Source organism: Lipotes vexillifer, unplaced genomic scaffold, assembly GCF_000442215.2.
Source record: "Lipotes vexillifer unplaced genomic scaffold, Lipotes_vexillifer_v1.1 scaffold623, whole genome shotgun sequence".
NCBI lineage: Eukaryota > Metazoa > Chordata > Mammalia > Artiodactyla > Lipotidae > Lipotes > Lipotes vexillifer.
This window is the reverse complement of record NW_006796847.1, coordinates 239,606-260,145: the sequence shown is the minus strand read 5'-3', so window position 1 is coordinate 260,145 and position 20,540 is coordinate 239,606. Positions and strand designations below refer to the sequence as shown.

General features: G+C 37.6%; 1 protein-coding gene across 2 annotated transcripts in view; it reads right to left on the bottom strand.

The window, feature by feature from the left end:
- CRPPA (CDP-L-ribitol pyrophosphorylase A) overlaps window positions 1–20,540 on the bottom strand; it is a 327,109-nt gene that overhangs the window by 290,207 nt on the left and 16,362 nt on the right. Inside the window, exon 3 of one of the 2 annotated variants that reach the window (XM_007469029.1) lies at window positions 3,007–3,156. The exons of the other annotated variant lie outside the window; for it this stretch is intronic. Within the exon in view, the coding sequence (XP_007469091.1) occupies window positions 3,007–3,156 (150 nt within the window). The remainder of the gene's footprint in view (window positions 1–3,006; window positions 3,157–20,540) is intronic. 2 annotated transcript variants of the gene reach the window in all.

The following is a 20,540-nucleotide window of genomic DNA, read 5'->3' as shown; positions in this document are numbered from 1 at the left end:
CATGATGGCAGTTCTCAAGTGCCTATCATTATCTGGATCTTTCCACAGAATTCTAGTTCCATATAGTCAAAAATGTTAAGGGATACAGTTGAGTATGTCTAAAGGAAATCTCAAACTTAGTCTATCAGAACCAAACTTTTTTTTTTTTTTTTTTTTTTTTTGGGGTATCCGGCCACTGTTGTGGCCTCTCCCATTGCGGAGCATAGGCTCCAGACGCGCAGTCTCAGCGGCCATGGCTCACGGGCCCAGCCGCTCCGCGGCATGTGGGATCTTCCCAGACCGGGGCACGAACCCATGTCACCTGCATCGGCAGGCGGACTCTCAACCACTGCGCCACCAGGGAAGCCCCAGAACCAAACTTTTTGATCTGATCACACAAAACCATCTCTTCCTCTCGCATTCTCCATCCCAATAAAGGGCAACTGCAATTGGGAGATTGGAATTGACATACATACACTATTGATACTATGTATAAAATAGATAACTAATAAGTACCTATTGTATAGCATAGGGAACTCTACTTAATGCTCTGTGGTGACCTAAATGGGAAGAAAATCCAAAAAAGAGGGGATATATGTATACTTATAGCTGATTAATTTTGCTGTACAGTAGAAACAACATTTTAAAGCAACTATACTCCAAAAAAAATTAATAAAAAAGAAAAAAAAGGGGCAAGTGCATTCTAGTTATTCAGAGCAAATTCTTGGACCCATGATTCTTCCCATTCTGATATCCCATACGTGACCAATTGGCTTATCCTCATTTTATTTTTAAATATATTCAGAACAAACACTTCACACCAAATACTCTACTATCCAAATTCCCCGAATTGTCATCATCTTTGCCTTGATCATCACTATAGCTTTCTTCTTTCCCTTACCTTCTGTAAGGTACCATCCCCACAACTGACAGGTGACCCCATAGAAGTGAGGTTTCACACAGCACCATCCAAAGTCTTGCCTTCTCATTCAGGGTAAAATCTAAAGCCCATAACACTGCCTTTAAGGCTCAACAAGATACTGGACACAGGTACACCTCCTACTTCCCCCCATGATGTCACTCTCTTCCAGCCTTGCTCCACCTTCTTAGATTCTGCGTCCTGTGCGTAAAATAATGTTCTGTCAGTTACTTGCATGACTTATCGCCTCACGTACTTCCCGATGTTGGTTTAAACTTTACCTTTTCACAGAGTACTTCTGACCACTCTATAGAGAACAACTTCCCACCCTTGGAACTCTGTACTATCTTACTTTTCTCTATTCGTTAAAAGCAAACATATATATACACAAATCATATAGATGAGAGAAATCTTTTATACAAATTTCCTTATGAACGCCTTTACGATCAAAAATAATTCTCATAAGAACTTGTATCAAAACCTCCAAAATGGCTTGAGAATTCCTCATCTGAACCACAGAACAGTTATTTTTGTGTGACTACGTTCTCATTCTCCCAAGAACGCAAAAGAAGAGAATTTATCACATACAACGGACACCTTAGGGTGTTGGTTCCCAAAATTCAGTGTCAGGATCACGTGGCCAGCTTGCTTGTTAAGACACAAATGGGTGGGCCTTATTCCCAGAGTTTCTAAGTAACTAAGTCTGAGGTGGAGGCGCAGAATTTACATTTTAACAAGTTCCAAAACATGCTTATGCTGCTGGTCTGGGAATCATAATTTGACAACTATTGCCTCAGTGTATTAGGGCTTAGTTCTCTACCAAAAACCATTGAAACATGCTACTCTAATGTGAGGATCATAAGGTTATATTAAATTTTCTAAGATAGAGCTATCATATTTATTCTTCTTAATGTAAATGCTTATATAAAGATGAACAAACTCTTTCATTAATCTTAAAAAATATTAGAAATATTTAGCAAGATTTAGGCTTTTTAGGATTATCGATAGGGTAATATTTGATTAATGATCAAATACAGGTAAATTTCTGTATAACGAGTTTTAAGAAAACAAAACAAACCACTGATGACTATTCATACCATGAAAACTGATTATGATTTACATTCTCAATATTTAAAACAGTAACTGATAGTCAAGACTGATTCACTGTGATTAACTTTCTATCCAAAATGTGGTATTCTTTTATTATAAAATGTCAATATGTATGTTACCATTATCTCATTTTCTTTAAAGTCCATCTATCTCTATTTACTGATTGTCTAACATCAGCCAAGCACTGCCTTAGTTGTTGTAAGTGAACTTATTTCATTGGGAAGTTTCTGACAAGCAAAATACCTGATATTTAATAACTGTTTAATAAATAAACACAGAAATGAATAGCAGTAAAATTTACAGGTACAAAAATGTTTCCAAAACATGAAAACAAAGACAATCCAGTATAATCTAAACATGAATGATTTGATATTTTGAAATCACTTACCTTTAAAATTTTAACAAAATATCTGTACAGCTGTGCAAAATGTTTACTACATTAGGCCTGAGATTGCAGGCCTGAGCAGTAGACCTGCTCACCAGGTGGGCCCTCGGCCAGTGTCTGGGAACTTGGCTCTTGGAGTGTTTCCAGTGAACAGTTAACTGGTAAGAGTGGCTCACTGTGCCTAGATGTTCATATAAACAATATGGTTTACAATATGCTTTATGTTGAACACCGGCTTTTCTCCTGGGAGCCTGAAGTTTGTGTGCAAGGCAGAGGGTATCTATGTGACCAACACAGTACCTTGGACATCAACTCTCTAATGGGCTTCCCTGAAAAGAAACATCACACCCAAACTGCTGCCTTTTCACTGCTGGACGGAAGGTGTACTTTGTGCGACACTGAAGGAGACAGATCATGAGAAAGATTACGCATGGATTCCTCCAGCCTCTGCCTGGGTCTTTTTCTCTTATCATCCAACTTCACTCTAATCAATTTTAGCCTTGAGTCCAACTATGTACTCATTTCCATGAGTTCTTCTAGCCAATCTCCAAATATGGGGGTGGTTCTTAGAGACCCTCAACACAGCAGGTTGTCAAAAAGCCAAGATTCTTACCTGCTGATACGCTTCATAGATCACATCAAACAGAAAGGCCTGTGGCATTTCACTTGCCCTGTGTCTCACACGTTCCAGTGAGTGGTCTAAGCAGCCATCTACAGATGGACTGATGACAGTAGATACAAGGGGTCGGATTGCTCCTGCAGCCTAAAGGATAAACAGAGAGGCAAAAGACACAGTTATTTCAGTTAGAAAATATCTGAGAGTCAAATTCTGAACTCTGTATCTTTGTTTTGAAACAGACCTTACACCTTCAACAAGCTACCTCAAGAACATATTTAAACAAGTCTTAATTTCGTTCATAAATCAAGTCATTCCCAGTCAAAAACCAATCTCATACCACTACAGTTCCATATATTAGAGACAGAAATAATTTTTCATTATGGATCCAAAATCCTCTTCATCACAGGCCACTGAAGTCAAATACGAAAAAAAGGATGCTAAGATACAACTGAGTATTCCCTGAAGATGGAAAGAAGGAGATTATTGGCAAAGAACGGAAACGGATTATACGTGAATATTTACTTGTTAGTGTGTCTTCAAGTATTTAACTTACACATTACATCATTAAGGAACAAGACATATTCCCTAAGATCCCCAAAATGAGCTCAGACACCAGCCAGGTGACAATGAATATATGTCTTGCTCTAATTCCTGCAAAAAAAAAAAACAGCTCCATTCAAACACAGCATCAGTGCAACATTCCCTGAGGCTAATATCCATTGATTTCAATTGCTCTTATGAAAGCTCTGTCTCATTAATAGATGCATCTAAATTTTAAAAAGACACCTTATCTGACAGCTTTCCCCTTTACCTTTAATAAGTTTCACTGTAATATAGTCTTGAAGGTCATTACCAGACAGCTACCTTGGTGAAGCAGCCGTAAAATAAACTTCCCAGGGTAGGCCTTAACCCAGCTGTCTTATATTGACTATAAAATGTCCTATCTTGCATGTAATTGCAGCATATAACATGAATACCTAAGAACAAATCTAGTCTCAAGGAGACCAACATCTGAGAAGGACAGTCCATAAACTAGTTTACAAAAGCCAAGGGACTGGTTGAAAATCAAAGCTAATGTGAGAGCCAAGCAGACTGTACAAATTGTGTCGCCATTTCCAGTAACTCAAGCAGAGGTTTGGAGCCTAGGCATAATAGCCAAAGTGAAGAGACAGCCAGGGATGATAGGGAAGGAGTAAAGTCCAAGTAGGTGAAAGGTAGACAAAGAGCAAGCCCGTATGGTAGTTCTAGTTTTAGTTTTTTAAGGAACCCCCACAGTGTTCTCCATAGTGGCTATACCAGTTTACATTCCCACCAACAGTGCAGGAGGGTTCCCTTTTCTCCACACCCTCTCCAGCATTTATTGTTTGTATTTTTTTTTTTTTTGTGCGGTATGCGGGCCTCTCACTGTTGCGGCCCCTCCCATTGCAGAGCACAGGCTCCGGACGCGCAGGCTCAGAGGCCATGGCTCACAGGCATAGCCGCTCTGCAGCATGTGGGATCTTCCCGGACCGGGGCACGAACCCATATCCCCTGCGTTGGCAGGCAGATTCTTAACCACTGCACCACCAGGGAAGCCCTGTTTGTATATTTTTTTGATGATGGTCATTCTGACCAGAGTGAGGTGATACCTCATTATAGTTTTTATTTGCATTTCTCTAATGATTAGTGATGTTGAGCATTTTTCATGTACCTTTTGGCCATCTGTATGTCTTCTTTGGAGAAATGTCTATTTGTTTTTTTGATATTGAGCTGCATGAGCTGCTTATAAATTTTGGAGATTAATCCTTTGTCAGTTGCTTCATTTGCAAATATTTTCTCCCATTTTGAGGGTTGTCTTTTCGTCTTGTTTATGGTTTCCTTTGCTGTGCAAAAACTTTTAAATTTCATTAGGTCCCATTTGTTTATTTTTGTTTTTATTTCCGTTTCTCTAGGAGGTGGGTCAAAAAGGATCTTGCTGTGATTTAGGTCATAGAGTGTTCTGCCTATGTTTTCCTCAAAGAGTTTTACAGTTGCTGGCCTTACATTTAGGTCTTCAATCCATTTTGAATTTATTTTTGTGTATGGTGTTACAGAGTGTTCAAATTTCATTGTTTTACATGTAGCTGTCCAGTTTTCCCAGCACCACTTATTGAAGAGACTGTCTTTTCTCCATTGTATATCCTTGCCTCCTTTGTCATTGATTAGGTGATCCAGCAATCCCACTCCTGGGCATATATCCAGAGAAATCGATAATTCAAAAAGATACATGCACCCCAATGTTCATTGTAGCACTATTCACAATAGCCAGGACATGGAAGCAACCTAATGTTCATCAACAGAGGAATGAATAAAGATGATGTGGCACATATATACAATGGAATATTACTCAGCCATAACAAAGAATGAAATAATGCCATTTGCAGCAACATGGATGGACCTAGAGATTGTCATACTGAGTGAGGTTAAGTCAGACAGAGAAAGACAAATATCCGACGGTATCACTTATATGTGGAATCTAAAAATAAGGGTACATATATATATGTATAACTGACTCACTCTGTTATAAAGCAGAAACTAACACACCATTGTAAAGCAATTATACCCCAATAAAGATGTTAAAAAAAAAAATAAAATAAAAAAATAAAAATAAAAATAAGGGTACAAGTGAACTTACCTACAAAACAGAAATAGGGTTACAGATGTAGAAAACAAACCTATGGTTACAGGGGGTAAGCAGGGGAGGGATAAATTGGGAGGTTGGGATTAACATATACACACTACTGTATATAAAACAGATTAACTAGTAAGGACCTACTGTAGAGCACAGGGAACTCTACTCAATACTCAGTACTCTGTAATGGCCGATATGGGAAAAGAATCTAAAAAAGAGTGGATATATGTATAACTGATTCACTTTGCTGTACACCTGAAACAAACACAACATTGTAAATCAACTATACTCCAATTAAAAAAATAAAAAGAGCAAGCCCGACTTGTCAAGCCTAGCACCTATCAGCAGAGGTTAGAAGACAGGAAAGGAACACACATGCACACACGTCATAGTGTTTTTTTAAGGAAAAAAATATAGTTCTATTACTTATAGTTAATTAACTACTTACAGTTAATTCTATGCCAGACAATGACATAAAAATTTAAAAGAACATGAGACATACAAAATGTCTCCATGAAGAGCTGTGCAGACTCTCTAGCTGTGCAGCTAGAGAAAAGCATTTTTAAAAAAACAACCATTTAAAGCCTTTGAAAATTGTCCTAAGGGCATTTAATAAATTAACATTTAAGAATCTCTCTTAAACCTTGGAAAGAACAGAGTCTGTGGTACTGGAACCGTCATCTGTTTTTTTCCTTCATTTCCACAACACCCAGCTCAATGTGACCTAAGTTCCACTCAGAGTAGGTATGGCCAGAAAGAAAGGGTTCCCTCTCCCACCAGCTCCCAGTGGGAGGGGCAGAGTGCCAGCATTTCCCATCCCACTCAATTCCATGTCACAAGGGCTCAGTTACCAGCAAGTACGGCCAAGACGTTGTAGACTCCCTTCACCCACATAGCTTCCACCCAATAGAGTGGAAGACCCACCCCAGGCATGGTAGGTAGAGAATACTGGGGCCCTGATCACGCTTGGCCCAGTCACACACAGGGCAGAGGTTCGGTGCCAGGAGAGGCAAAAAGAAGATGAGTCTAATGTCTCCAGGCAGCACCCTGCTCACGAAGTAGTGGTGTCACTCCAACAACATGCCCACCTGTAGCTCCAAAGCAGTGGCATGGTGATTTTTCACAGGGAGAAAGACAGGCTCTAAGAAGAGAAAGCCACTAAGCTCTCCCCAAGCGAACTTGCTGAATTAGAAGTGTGAGGAATTTTAAGGGGAAGCACTCTCTCAAAAGAAACAGAGATCGTGGTAAGCAATTAAGAGGAAGGTGAGAGCTTCATGAGAGCAAAACGCTGAACCATAGGGAAACTAGTTTACCAGAGACAACCAGAACAAGAGACAGCTAACAAGAATCACCCACCCACCCACCCCCAGAGTCAGAGCAAACCTCCAATACTGGCTTTACAAACTATCCCTGGCTAAGGGACCAGAATTTACTTGGATCAAACTGTAGGGTACTTTATGTATTTGGCAGTGCTCTGAAAAAAGAGCAGTCAGCAGGCAATGAATGGAGCTTATCAGCTGGGTGTCAAAGGCAGACAGTATAACAGAGATGGGGGAAATACAGATGAAGTGAACCCTGCTAAAACAACTGTCATTCCGTGGTGACTGAACACTTGTCTAGAACTGCACCCTCTGAAGTGACTTCAGAGGTTTTGCCCTGTACAGGAATAAGACTGTGACTTTGCTGGTCTATTATAGTAGCCAAGAAAATAATAAGCCTTGGGGAGGTAACTGGAACTGACAAAATACATTATGCAAAATATGCATTTTTCAACAACAACCAAAAAATGTAAAGACATGCATCCAAACAGGAAGGTGTGATCTATACAATGAAAAAAAAAAAAAAGAAAAAAAAGCAGGCAACAGAATCTGCCTGTGAGAGGGCCCAAGTGTCACACTTATCAGGTAAGACTTCAAATCAGGTATTATAAATATGTTCAAAGAACAAAAGGATATCATGCATAAAGGAATAAAGTATGATGACCATTAGTATTATCAATATTAGGAATACCTATTTTTAAAAACTGAGTAGCAATTTTAGAATTGCAAAACAGCTAAAATGAAAAATTCACTAGAGGGGTTCAACAACAGATTTGAACAGGAGAATAACTGAACTTAAAGTCAGATCAACAGATTACACAAAGAAAAATTCACAGAGAAACGCAGGACATCATTACAGACATTTTTGTAATAGGAGTACCAGAGGAAAAATGAAGGCAAGAAAGGAGCAGAAAAAATATTCAAAAAATTATGACTGAAAATTTCCCAAGAAAAGCAATCTGCACACTCAAGGAGCTCAGTATACTCAAAGCACAATACACACAAAGAAATTCATATCCAGACACATCATAGTAAAAATGCGAAAGCTAAAATCACAGGAAAAAAACTTGAAAGCGGCCAAAGAAAAATGTTTTATCATTAACAAGGGAACACCAATAAGATTAACAACTGATTCTAATCAGAAACAACGGAAGCCAGAAGGCAAGTGGGTGATATGGTAACTGCTCAAAATAAAAACCTGTTAAAGGTTAAGTCCAACAAAATGAGCATTTACAAAGATCAGATCAAAATAAAGATTCTGAGCAAACAAGCAGAATTTGTGGCTAGCTGATTCACCCTACGAACACTGAAAATCTTTAAGCTCAAAGAAAGCAACCCTAGACAATAATTCAAATCCACATGAAAAAAGAGCACGAATCATTTAAAACAAAAATTAAAAAGTTATAAATGCCTTTTTCTCCTCTCTTATGTTAAGAGGTTTAAAAAGGAATGTATAAAATAAATATATAAGTTAATTGATCAACCTATAATATTGAAATATATATTTGACAAAAACAGCATATCATGACAAGGAAATGATGAGTAAAGGTGTATCACAGGAAGAAACTAACAGATGATAACTTGAATCTACAGTAACAAATGAAAACTGAAAATGGAAAACAAAAAAGTTAATATGACATTCCGTATAAATACAGCTCACCTTTCTTCTCAGCTTCTATAACTGGTGTAAAATAAGATGAAGTGATAACAACAATGGATTATTGGGTTTCTAACATACATGCACCTAACACTAATAGCACAAAAAGGCAGAAAAGGGAATAGACCTATGTAAGAGTAATATTTCTGTACCTCTCTAGATTTTAGTTAGCATATATCTGAATTATGTTAAGATGTATACTGTAAGCCCTAGAGTAGCCACTAATAAAAAGTTAAAGTGAGAAAATAAACAAATTAATGTTCCATAGAAAATATTCATTTGATATGAAAGTAAGCAGTAATGAGAAAAGAGACACACATGAAACAAAATAAAGTGGCCAATGTATATCAATAACATTAATTTTCAGTGGATTAAACAATCCAAACTCACATTGTCAAATTGGATTAAAAACCCAAATGTATGCTGTCTACAGGAGACACACACTTGAGACTCAAAGATCCAAATATACTGAATACAGAAAGATGAAAAAGGATACATATCAAGCTAACAGCAACCTGTAAGAAAGCTGGAGTAGCTATACCAGAAAAAATCCAAAAATGTTAAAGATAAAGCCATCTTATAATTTAAAAAAGGTCAATTCAACAAGATATAAAAATTTAACAGATCCCCAAGTACATGAAGCAAAAATTGGTAGGATTTAAAGGAGAAATAAATAATCCAGCAGTTGGAGATATCAACACCCCACTTTCAATAAAGAGTAGAGGGCTCCCCTGGTGGTGCAGTGGTTGAGAGTCCACCTGCTGATGCAGGGGACACGGGTTCATGCCCCAGTCTGGGAAGATCCCACATGCCGCGGAGCGGCTGGGCCCGTGAGCCATGGCCGCTGAGCCTGCGCGTCCGGAGCCTGTGCTCCGCAACGGGAGAGGCCACAACAGTGAGAGGACCGCGTACCGCAAAAAAAAAGAAAAAAAAAAAAGTAGAGCTAGGCAGAAGATGACCATGGAAATAAGACTTGAAAAGCACTATAAACCAACTATATCTAACATATCTATTGAATACTCCACCAACAAAAGTCTATGTTCTCCTCAAGTACACATGGAGAGTTCTCCAGATCAGACCATATGTTTGGCCATAAAACAAGACACAATAAATTTTAAAGGATTAAAGTCATACTAAGTATGTTCTCTGATCTTAAGAGTGAAATTAGAAAACAGTGGTGCAGCCACTATGGATAACAGTATGGAGGTTCCTCAGAAAGTTAAAGATAGAGCTACAAAATGACGCAGAGATTCTACTTCTGGTTATTTATCTGAAGCAAACAAAAACACGAACTCAAAGATACCCACCTCCATATTCACTGCAGCATTATTTACAATAGCCAAGACATGGAAACCTAAATGGCCATCTTCAGGACATGTGAAGACCTCACAGGCATTATGCTAAGTGAAATTAACAAGAAAACTATTGTATGACCCCACTTACTTGGAACTTAAACAAAACAAAAGACAGAAATAGCTCATAGATACAGAGAACAGCTTGATGGGGGACGTGGGTAAAATGTGTGAAGGAAGTTAAAAGGTACAAACTTCCAGTTATGAAATACATCATGGGGATGTAATATAGTTAATACTATATTGCATATTTGAAAGTTGCTGAGAGAATAGATGTTAAGTCTCTTCAGAAGAAATTCTGTAACTATGTATGGTGACAGATACAGACTTATTGTGGTAATTTCTCAATGTATACAAATGTTGAAACATGTTGTACACCTGAATCCAGTATGTTGTATGTCAAATATACCTCAAAACATGTTTTAAAGAAACAAAAAGAAATGTGAGAATTAAGAACATAGCAATTGGGCTTCCCTGGTGGTGCAGTGGTTAAGAAACCGCCTGCCAACGCAAGGGACACGGTTTCCAGCCCTGGTCCGGGAGGATTCGACATGCCTCGGGTCAACTAAGCCCCTGCACCACAACTACTGAGCCTGCGCTCTACAGCCTGCAAGCCACAACTGCGGAGCCCACAGGCCACAACTACTGAAGCCTGCATGCCTAGAGCCTGTGCTCCACCACGAGAGGTCACTGCAATGAGAAGCCCGCACACTGCAGCTTAGAGTAGCCCCCTCTTGCCGCAACTAGAGAGAGCCCATGCACAGCAATGAAGACCCAAAACGCAGACAAAAATAAATTTTAAAAAGCAAAAAACAAACAAAAAAAACATAGCAATTGAACAACACACTACTAAATGAATCCAAGAAGAAATCACTATGGAAATGATACTTTGAGATCAGTAACATACACAATGTAAAGTAACTTGAGAATGCAGTTAAAGCAGTCCTAAGAGAGATTTATAGCTGTAATTGTGTATATATAAAAGGACATTTTCAAAATCAAAACCCTAACCTTCCACCTCAAGATACTGGAAAAAAAAGACTTAAGCTAATGTAGGCATAATAATAAACATAAGAGCAGAAACCAGAATAGAGAAAGACCAAAACCAAAAGTTGGTTCTTTGAAAAAAGATTAAACAGTTTTTTTCTAGTTTAGCTAAAGGTTTATAAGACTCAAATAAATAATATCAGGAATGAAAGTGGTGACATTTCCACTAACCTTATAGAAATAAGGAGTAAGAAAACTGAAAGCGTATTTTAACCAATTAGGTAACAGATAAAATTACATTTTTCTAGAAAGACACAACCAAAACTAATTCAAAGATAGAAAATCTGAATAGACCTTTAAGAAAATTAGGCACTTTTTAATTTCCCAAGAAGAAAAGCCCAGGCCCAGAGGGCTTCACTGGTTAATTATAATGAAAGTATTTTTTTCAATACCAGTTCCTCACACTATTTCAAAAAAAATAGGTGGGAACACTTCCCAACTCACTCTTTAAGACCAATATTACCAAAACCAGAGACATCACAAAAAACCAAAATACAGATCAATACTCCTGAAAGATATAAACACAAAAATCTTCAACATAACAAACCAAATTTGGCAACACATAAGTAGTACTGTGCACCATGACCAAGTGGGATTTATTCCAAGAAAGCAAAATTAATTTAACATACCAAAAAGAAAATCAATGTAATACACCATATTAATAGAATAAATAACAGAAACACATGAACATCTCAATAGACTCAGAAAAAGTATCTGACAATATCCAACATTTCATGAAAAAAGCATGCAACAAACTAACAGAAGAGAACTTGCTCAATCTGATCAAGGGCAACTACAAAAAAATCCACAGCTGACATCATACTTAATGGTGTGATGACTTAATGTTTTCCCTTCAACATCAGGAACAAGGATGTCCACTGTTGCCACTTTTAAGAAAAGTACTGGAAGTTCTCGTCAGGGCAGTTAGGCAGGAACATCTAATAAAGGCATCCAAGAAAAGTAAACTATCTTCACTTGCAGATGACACAATCTTATACACAGATAATTCTAATGAATCCACTAAAAATACTATTAGAACTAATAAACTAGTTTAGCAAGAATGCAGAGGACAAGATTAATATATAAAAGTTAACTATGTTTCTATATATTTGCAAGGAACAATCCAAAAGTAATTCATTTGTAGTAACTTCAAAAAGAATCCTTAGGAATATATTTAACAAAAGTGCAATATATTTAAATATACCCAGTAACTGCAAAACATTCTAAGAACTACAAAAAATTTCCTACCTCTTCTAAGATCCAACATCTCCACATACTTACTGGCATCCATTCCTTCCCATGTAGGTCTCTATAGCAATAGCCTTCTGTCCTGCCTCAAGTTTGTATTCTTTTACTGAACTGTCTCCATTAGAGTACATGCATTTTGTGACATCTCCCATCATTAAGTCAGTCTTCCATTGATCATACATCTGCCAGTTAGTGCCAGTTTAAAATAAGACTCTTTCAAACAATTGTCCATACTATACTATTCCTTATCTGTAATTTTTCTCTCCTCCCGTGTGCTCTGTAGTCTACTCTTATTAGGATTTTATCTCCACAACTTCACAAAATAAATTTTTCAAGCTCACAATGACCCTCACATTGCTAAATCCAGTGGATAGCTCTTTATCTTCTTGAGGACATTTGTTCACTTGGTTTTCAGAAACCATTATCACCAAGCAAACTCTCTCATCTTCTCACACTTTAAATCCTAGATCCTTATATCCTCCTTCGAAATGGAAAGCATTTCCAGAACTCAGACCTCAGACTTCCCTACATTCATTCCATAGGTGACCTCTTCAAGTCCCAGAGTTTCAAATACTATCTTATACTAGACTTCGCAAATCTATAAATCCAGCCCAGATATTTCTCCTTAAATCTGGAGTTGTACATCCAAATACCTATTTAACATCTCCATTCAGATCAAAACACACAACCAGACTATAAATATCCAAGTTCTTGTTTCACCTATACCACACACCCCTAACTGGCTCCTCTACAGATGTTCCCATCTACATAAACGTCTAACTCTATTCTTTTAGTCGTTCTTACCAAAAACACTGAAGGTCATTGATTTCTCCTCCTCTCATATTTCCTATCCAAACCATCAGCAGAACATCAGCTTCAAAATATCCCAAATCTGCCCACTTTTCATTGTTTCTACTGCCACAATCTGAACCCAAGGCACCATATACACTCTCTCAGATCCCACACAAATCAAGAGCCATCAAGACATTAGTAATTTTGGCTATATTGAAATTAAAATGCTTGCTCATCACAAAACAGTATTTTAAAAAGAAATTTTTAAAAGGGATATAATAGTTACAAAGCATATACTTTGCAAAGTAATCCTTTCCAGAATAACCCCAACAAACCAGTGGTTATTTGAGAACTAGAAACAGGGGCAAAAGATTTACATGTGCAATTCAATGAGAACACATAAAGCCCATAAATATATGAAGAATACCCAACCTACTTATAAGATGCCAATTTAAACCACAAAGAGAAAGCACTTTCCACTATCTGGATTAGAAAAAAATAAGTCTAACAGTGTCAAGTGATGGTGAGAATGTGGGGCAACAAGCTGTTGTTAATACACTACTGATGACTGTAAATTGATACAAATTTAGAAAATAATTCAGCATCATCTGGTAAGGCTGGTAACATGCACACATCTTGACTAGAGAAATCCTTGCACATGTGCACCAGAAGACATGAGTAGCACTGTTCATGCTAGCAATGTTCATATTAGCATAAACTAGAAACAAATGTCCACTAACTGTAAACAGATAAATTGTGACATATGAAGTAGTGCTCATGAAGGCATTATAGATGTGCAGATTAATGTGAACACATTGCCCCCAATACACTGGGCAAAAAATATGTATACAAAACAGTTAAAAATCACATGACCGTGTGAATTATACCTCAACAAAAAAATAAAATCTAACAAGTATGTTCTTTAGGGATACACGCTACAAAACTGAAGACGAGGGCAAGAAAACAAAGTTCAAAATAATGTTTATCCACCTGGGAGGAGTAAACACGATCAAGGCAGGGACAGAGTTTCACAGTGACCAGTAATGTTCTATTTATTATACCATGCCGTAGATCTGCAAGTGTCCGAAATTCTCTGTTTTGGGTATTTTTAAAAAGAGAATTTCTAAGATGTGTATTTATAGACCCTCATTTTGATTACTGAAAACTAACTTCAAGGGCAGAGATCATTCATTTTTGAGATGTCATTATAGGATTAGTATATTGCAGAAATTACTAGGTTCTTTCCTATGGAAGCTAAAACATCACTTGGAAAGTAACACAACATAAAGACAATTGAAAGCACAAGGTGGCTACCAGCTTCCTAAGTCTCACTACACAAAAAGCCAAAGAAAAGAGTCACAAGTGAAAATACCTCTGCCTTCCAAGTATGGACAAAGTGAGTTGCCTCTACAGTACAGCTACCTGAGAAGTTTGTTTTATAAAATGTAATTCCCAAGTTATCAAACACACTGTTTCCATGGGAATTAGCATAATGAGCTCTGAATGGAAGCTTAACAGCTCAGCACCACAGTGATTACGTGCCTCTCAGGGTAATCTACCAAATATTTCCACATATCAATGCATGGAAAACATCATAGATACAAATCACACAATACGAATAAAGAACCCCACCTCTACTGTTTACTTTTAAAAGCAAAATTGAACAATGCTTATCATCCATCAACACAGCAGGTACTAACATGCATCCCTCCTCAGGCATCTGCATTCAAGCTAATTATGACACTCTACAACAGAAATCCTCTGACTAGGTAATTACAATTTCAGTTAGCTGAGTTATCTTTATTCAGAGACTACTTAATGTTTACAGAATAATGTCTTCAAAGCTAATCATTGCCAATTATGAGATTTTGACTATTTCACATTTTTATAGTAGAATACTTCCCATCTCCTTTTATGAGGAAAGAAATCTATAGTTTATTCAGTATAGAAATATAGGTTTTAGAAAAACCTGTCCAAACTGTGCTATCACTACAAAGCATCCCTAAACCTGAATATGCAGCACAAAGGCATAAGGAGCCCCCACTGTACACAAAACTTTAATTCTGGACAATTAGAGTAATACCATTTATCTGAAACCTAATATGATCAGAGATAAACTTGGATATGTACTAAACTTTAATTCCTAGGTATACTCATCTTTCCTTAATCTACCCTTTCAAACTTCATTTTAAAGTAATTAATTGAACAGATTTGCAAGGGCAGATAGTTTCAGGTAATTAAGCAAAACAAAAGCCTTTCACATAGCAGCTTCTCTATCATCAGAAACAGATCAAGTTTCACCTCAGACCCTGGCAGTCAGGGAATAAGTAGTTCACCACCTGCCCTGGACTTAATTTAAACCTTTGTCAACATTTCCCAAGAAATAATCAGAACTCACTGTTTTCTTCAAGAACTCACTCATTCTTTAGACATAGGACTTAAATCAATACCAAACTTTCTCTTGAGTAGATAAAGGATCCATTTGGCCCAGGAAAGCTTATTACCTGACCCCCATTCAGGACTGAACTCTGACCTTCAGTGTGGATCATCATGACCACAACCACCCAGAGATCAAGCAATTACTAGCCATGGTCAATTCTACTTTATGTCAAATATCCAAATACAGAGTCAAATATCTGTTAAGTGAATTTTTCATCTCTATTTTAAAACAATCCATTCCTAGGTATTTTATTCTTTTTGATGCAATGGTAAATGGAATTTTTTCCTTAATTTCTCTTTCTGATCTTTTGTTGTTAGTGTAGAGAAATGCAATAGATTTCTGTGTATTAATTTTGTATCCTGCAACTTTACTGAATTCATTGATGAGCTCACTCTGAAAACTGTAAGATACTGATGAAAGAAGTCAAAGATGTCACAAAGAGATGGAAAGATATGCCATGTTCTTGGATTGGAAGAATCAATGTTGTCAAAATTACTACGCTACTCAAAGCAATCTACAGATTCAATGCAATCCCTATCAAATTACCAATGGGATTTTTTGCAGATCCAGAACAAAAAAATCTTAAAATTTGTATGGAAACACAAAAGACTCTGAATAGCCAAAGCAATCATGAGAAAGGAGGACGGAGCTGGAGGAACTAGCTACTTCAGACTAAACAATAAAGCTACAATAATCACAACAGTATGGTACTGGCACAGAAACAGAAATAAGAGATCAATGGAACAGGATAGAAAGCCCAAAAATAAACCCACACACCTATGGTTGTACCACTATGGAAAACAGTGTAAAGGTTCCTTAAAAAACAAAAACAGAGCTACCATATGATCCAGCAATCCCACTCCTGGGCATATATCCAGAGAAAACCATAATTCAAAAAGATACACGCACCCCAATGTTCTTTGCAGCACTATTTACAATAGCGAAGACATGGAAGCAACTTAAATGTCCATCGACAGATGAATGGATAAAGAAGATGTGGTACATATATACAGTGGACCATTACTCAGCCATACAAAAGAATGAAATAATGCCATTTGCAGCAACATGGATGGACCTAGAGATTATCATACTAAGTGAAGTCAGACAGAGAAAGACAAATATATCACTTATATGTGGAATCTAAAAAAATGATACAAATGAGCTTATTTACAAAACAGAAACAGAAAACAAACTTATGGTTACCAAAGGGGAAAAGTCGGCAGGGGGAGGGATAAATTATGAGGTTGGGATTAACAATATACACACTATTGTATAGAAAATAGATAATCAACAAGGACCTACTGTATAGCACAGGGAACTCTACTCACTACTCTGTAATAACCTATATGGGAAAAGAATCTGAAAAATAGATATACGTATACGTATAACTGAATCACTTTGCTATACACCTGAAACTAACACAACATTGTAAATCAACTATATTCCAATATGAAATAATTTAAAAATTAAAAAAAACAGTCCAGAATACATTGCATAAAGTTTTAAAACTGGGTAGTGAAAGTATATTCTTGATGCATACACACATATTAACTTCAGCAGAATTTCCAAAGCGTTGCTCATCATTGCTAAATAGTCATGCTGCACAGTCCTAAGAGATCCCACACACACCCCATGTCAAAATTTCTCATTATATAACTTCCACTGTTTCTCTTCAGATTAACAATTTTCCAACAAAAACTAACGCTGCTAACTATGCTATAGCACAAGGGATAGCCCCCCCCCAAGAATAAAGAATTATCTTACCCAAAAGGTCTATCATGCCAACGTTGAGAAACCTTGTGCCAAGTTGATACTCAAATATAGGAAGAAACAAAGGCCTGGAGCCTGCTTTCAGATACAAAAAGTCCCTGTTTTACACATTGCAAAAATCCAATACAGGAAGTATAGGAGACCTTGTTTTATGAGAAAAGATAAGATAAATCATGAACCAGTGCAGAAAAGGTCCCAGGCAGTCATAACCCTTAGGCAAATGCCATTTCCGTAAATAGGTCTGCAAAGATGTGGCAAGCAAAAAATCAGTGCCTAAACCCTAATTTCACAGAAACTTGGAGGCAAGGGTGGGGAGGGCAGGAACACAGGGATTTAGAGAGAAGAGATGAGACTACCTCAGGGAAAAGAAAAATTAAAAGCACACAAAATACATGTCCCTTATTTCCTATGGTTCACATACCACACTATTACTCAAGTCCAGGCAGTCCAGTGCCCTGAACATTTTAGTACTATCTACTTCCCTCTCCATTTCATTTGGCTTAAATAGGGTTCATCATCACTCAGCTGCATCATTACTGCAGATCCCAAACTAATTTCACTTCCCTCAAACTCTTCCTTTAGTCAACCTACCAAACAAGGCAGACAGTCATCTTTGTAGAATTCAAGTCTTATTATTCCCTCCTCAAAAATCAGTGGTTCCCTCTTACCTATGGATGAAATTCAATGAAAGATATCAGGGAGGATTAATGAATTCCAATCTGCACATGATTCCAGAGACACTGAAAAAGGCAAATTTAAGTGGTTCTATCTAGCTGGAAGTTGAACACAGCAGGTCTGGAATTCACAAGTGAGAAGCCTGAGAATGAGAGAGATTTGGGACAGTGTGTCAGTGGGAGTTAAAATAGGTGCATACAAATGTGTTGCGCCCAGTGAAATAATAGTCTTAAAAAGTTACATGTTGTTTGATTCAATTTATGGATTCTGGAAAAGACAAAAATACAGGAACGGAGAACACATCAGTGGTTGACAGGGGTTAGAGGAACAAGGGTCTGAATACTAAGGGCAACAGGAGGAAACTCTTCAGAATGTTAGAACAGTTCTGTGTCCTACCTGCGGTGGTGATTACAAGAATCTTTACAGGTGTAAACACTCAGATTGTACATTCCCAAAAGTGCGTTTTATGGTATGTAGATTTAAACAATATTAAGTATTGTGGGCATGATTTAGATTGCTCAGAAATACTTTGTTTGGTGATAATAATAGTTAAAGGAACCTTATTTAAAGGATGGGAAGAAGTATCTGAAAAGTGAGTGGTCAAAAAAAGTAAGAGGAATGAATAAAGTCACAGAAGCCAAGGTAGGAGCAAGAGTTCCAAGGCAGAGCTAGTTAACACTCTCAAATTTAAGGCATTCTATACACACTGGTGTACTCTAAAACTCAATTCTGATGTCAGCCACCTAGAGTTAGCATAAACCCATGGTTCATAACCAGACTGCCGTTACTTCAGACACCAGAGAGAAGTGGGGTTTCCCAGGCCACCGACACTTCTGACCAACTGACTCCGAATTCGTGAGGTTCCCACAACCTCTATGCAATTTCAGTAATTCACTAGAATGACTCAGAGCTCAGGAAAAATACTTATCACATTATGATTATATGATTATGATTATGATTACTTACATTACATATTTATAACAAAGGATACAAATCAGACTAGATAAATAAATGAAGAGACACATGGAGTGAGATCTGGGGGGAGACCAGAACACACAGCTTCTACGGTGCCCTCCCCCCAAGCAATCAGGGAGTAGCATGTTTTCAGCACCTCATTGTTCACCAACCAAGTAGCTCCCCACTGTGCTTCAGTGTCCAGAGTTTATTGGGATTTCACTTCATAAGCATGATTAATTAAACCACTGAGCATGTGACTGAGTTCAGTCTCCAGCACCATTCCTCTCACCCCAAAAATCCAGCTGATTCAAAGCTCCATTGGTCTTGCTGGTAACCAGCCCCTATCCTGAGTCATCTCATCTTATTAGCGTAAGCTCAAATGAGATGCAATGGGCTCATGAAAAACGAAGATCCTTGACAAATTTCAAGGATTTATTCTCCCTGCAAGGAACCAGGGACAAAAGCCAGTCAAACTCCTTGTTATACAAAAGACTAAAAATGTATTTAATTGGGAACTGGAAAGTTACAGGTGATTTTTAGGCAGAAGAGTCAGAGGGGAAAGAGGCCAGGTTGATCACAATGCTCTGAGCAATAAATTGGAGATGAAGAAGCAGAAGCAATAAATATAACCTGTTACTGTAAGAAGTTGATTAGGGAGAAGATGATAAAACATTAGAGATGCAAAAACAGAGAGCTCAGGAAAGAAACATACGCAAGTAACTGAACTAGACGTCTCCCCTCAGGAGCAAGTCTTTAGAAGGCTGGTCTACTGATAGCATGAACTGAAAATGAGACTTTACTGGCAGTTCTTAGAGTATATGCAATAGCTTATTAATCCTTCTAAAAAGGATTCTCCCTACATCTTTATTTTTCAGTGCTCCAACATATCCCTTATAACAATGTCCTTATAACTACATCTCTTGACTTATAATTATGCAGAAATATACAAGTACCTCATACTTGTAAAGGACTCCTATTTTGCAATATGGCAGACCACATACCTTGGAAAAACCTATTACAATTTTTTTAAATGCAGAAGAATTCATAAACAGCTTTTAAAAGGAACTTTTAAAAGGGCCTTTTTTAAAAAGAACTTTAAAAGTAGGACTCTCAAGAAAACTCCCTAGAACTAACATGATAGCCAGAAACCAAGGAAGTAAGATGGCAGAGAACTCTGGGTTAACAAGAGGCTTTAGTTTTAACAAATGAGAAGGAATGAGCAATTAGATCTTGAGCCTGTTCTACTTGGTTGGTTAGAACTGTAGCCCTCAAAGATCCGTGAGAAGCTATATACTCATTTAAAGAGAAGACTAGAAAAAAGTGCCCTCAGTGAGGAAAGACAAAGCAAAATTGTTTGTCCTGGCTTGGGATTCAGGGCGGGGTGGGCAGGAGGGTGAGCTGGGGGTGGGAGTAGTCTTCTCTGAGAAGTGATAAAGATCATCTATACTTTGTACGTGTGTTAGAAATTTGTTTTAACACCACCATAGGATCTACAAAACTTCAACCCAAGAATTGACAAAAGTTGCTGCAGGGTGGAAAAGCCGTTGGGATCCCTGGCAGAGGGAACACAAATTCATGTTTCAGAAACATACCTTCATCCCATGCCCAGAGGATTCCTGCT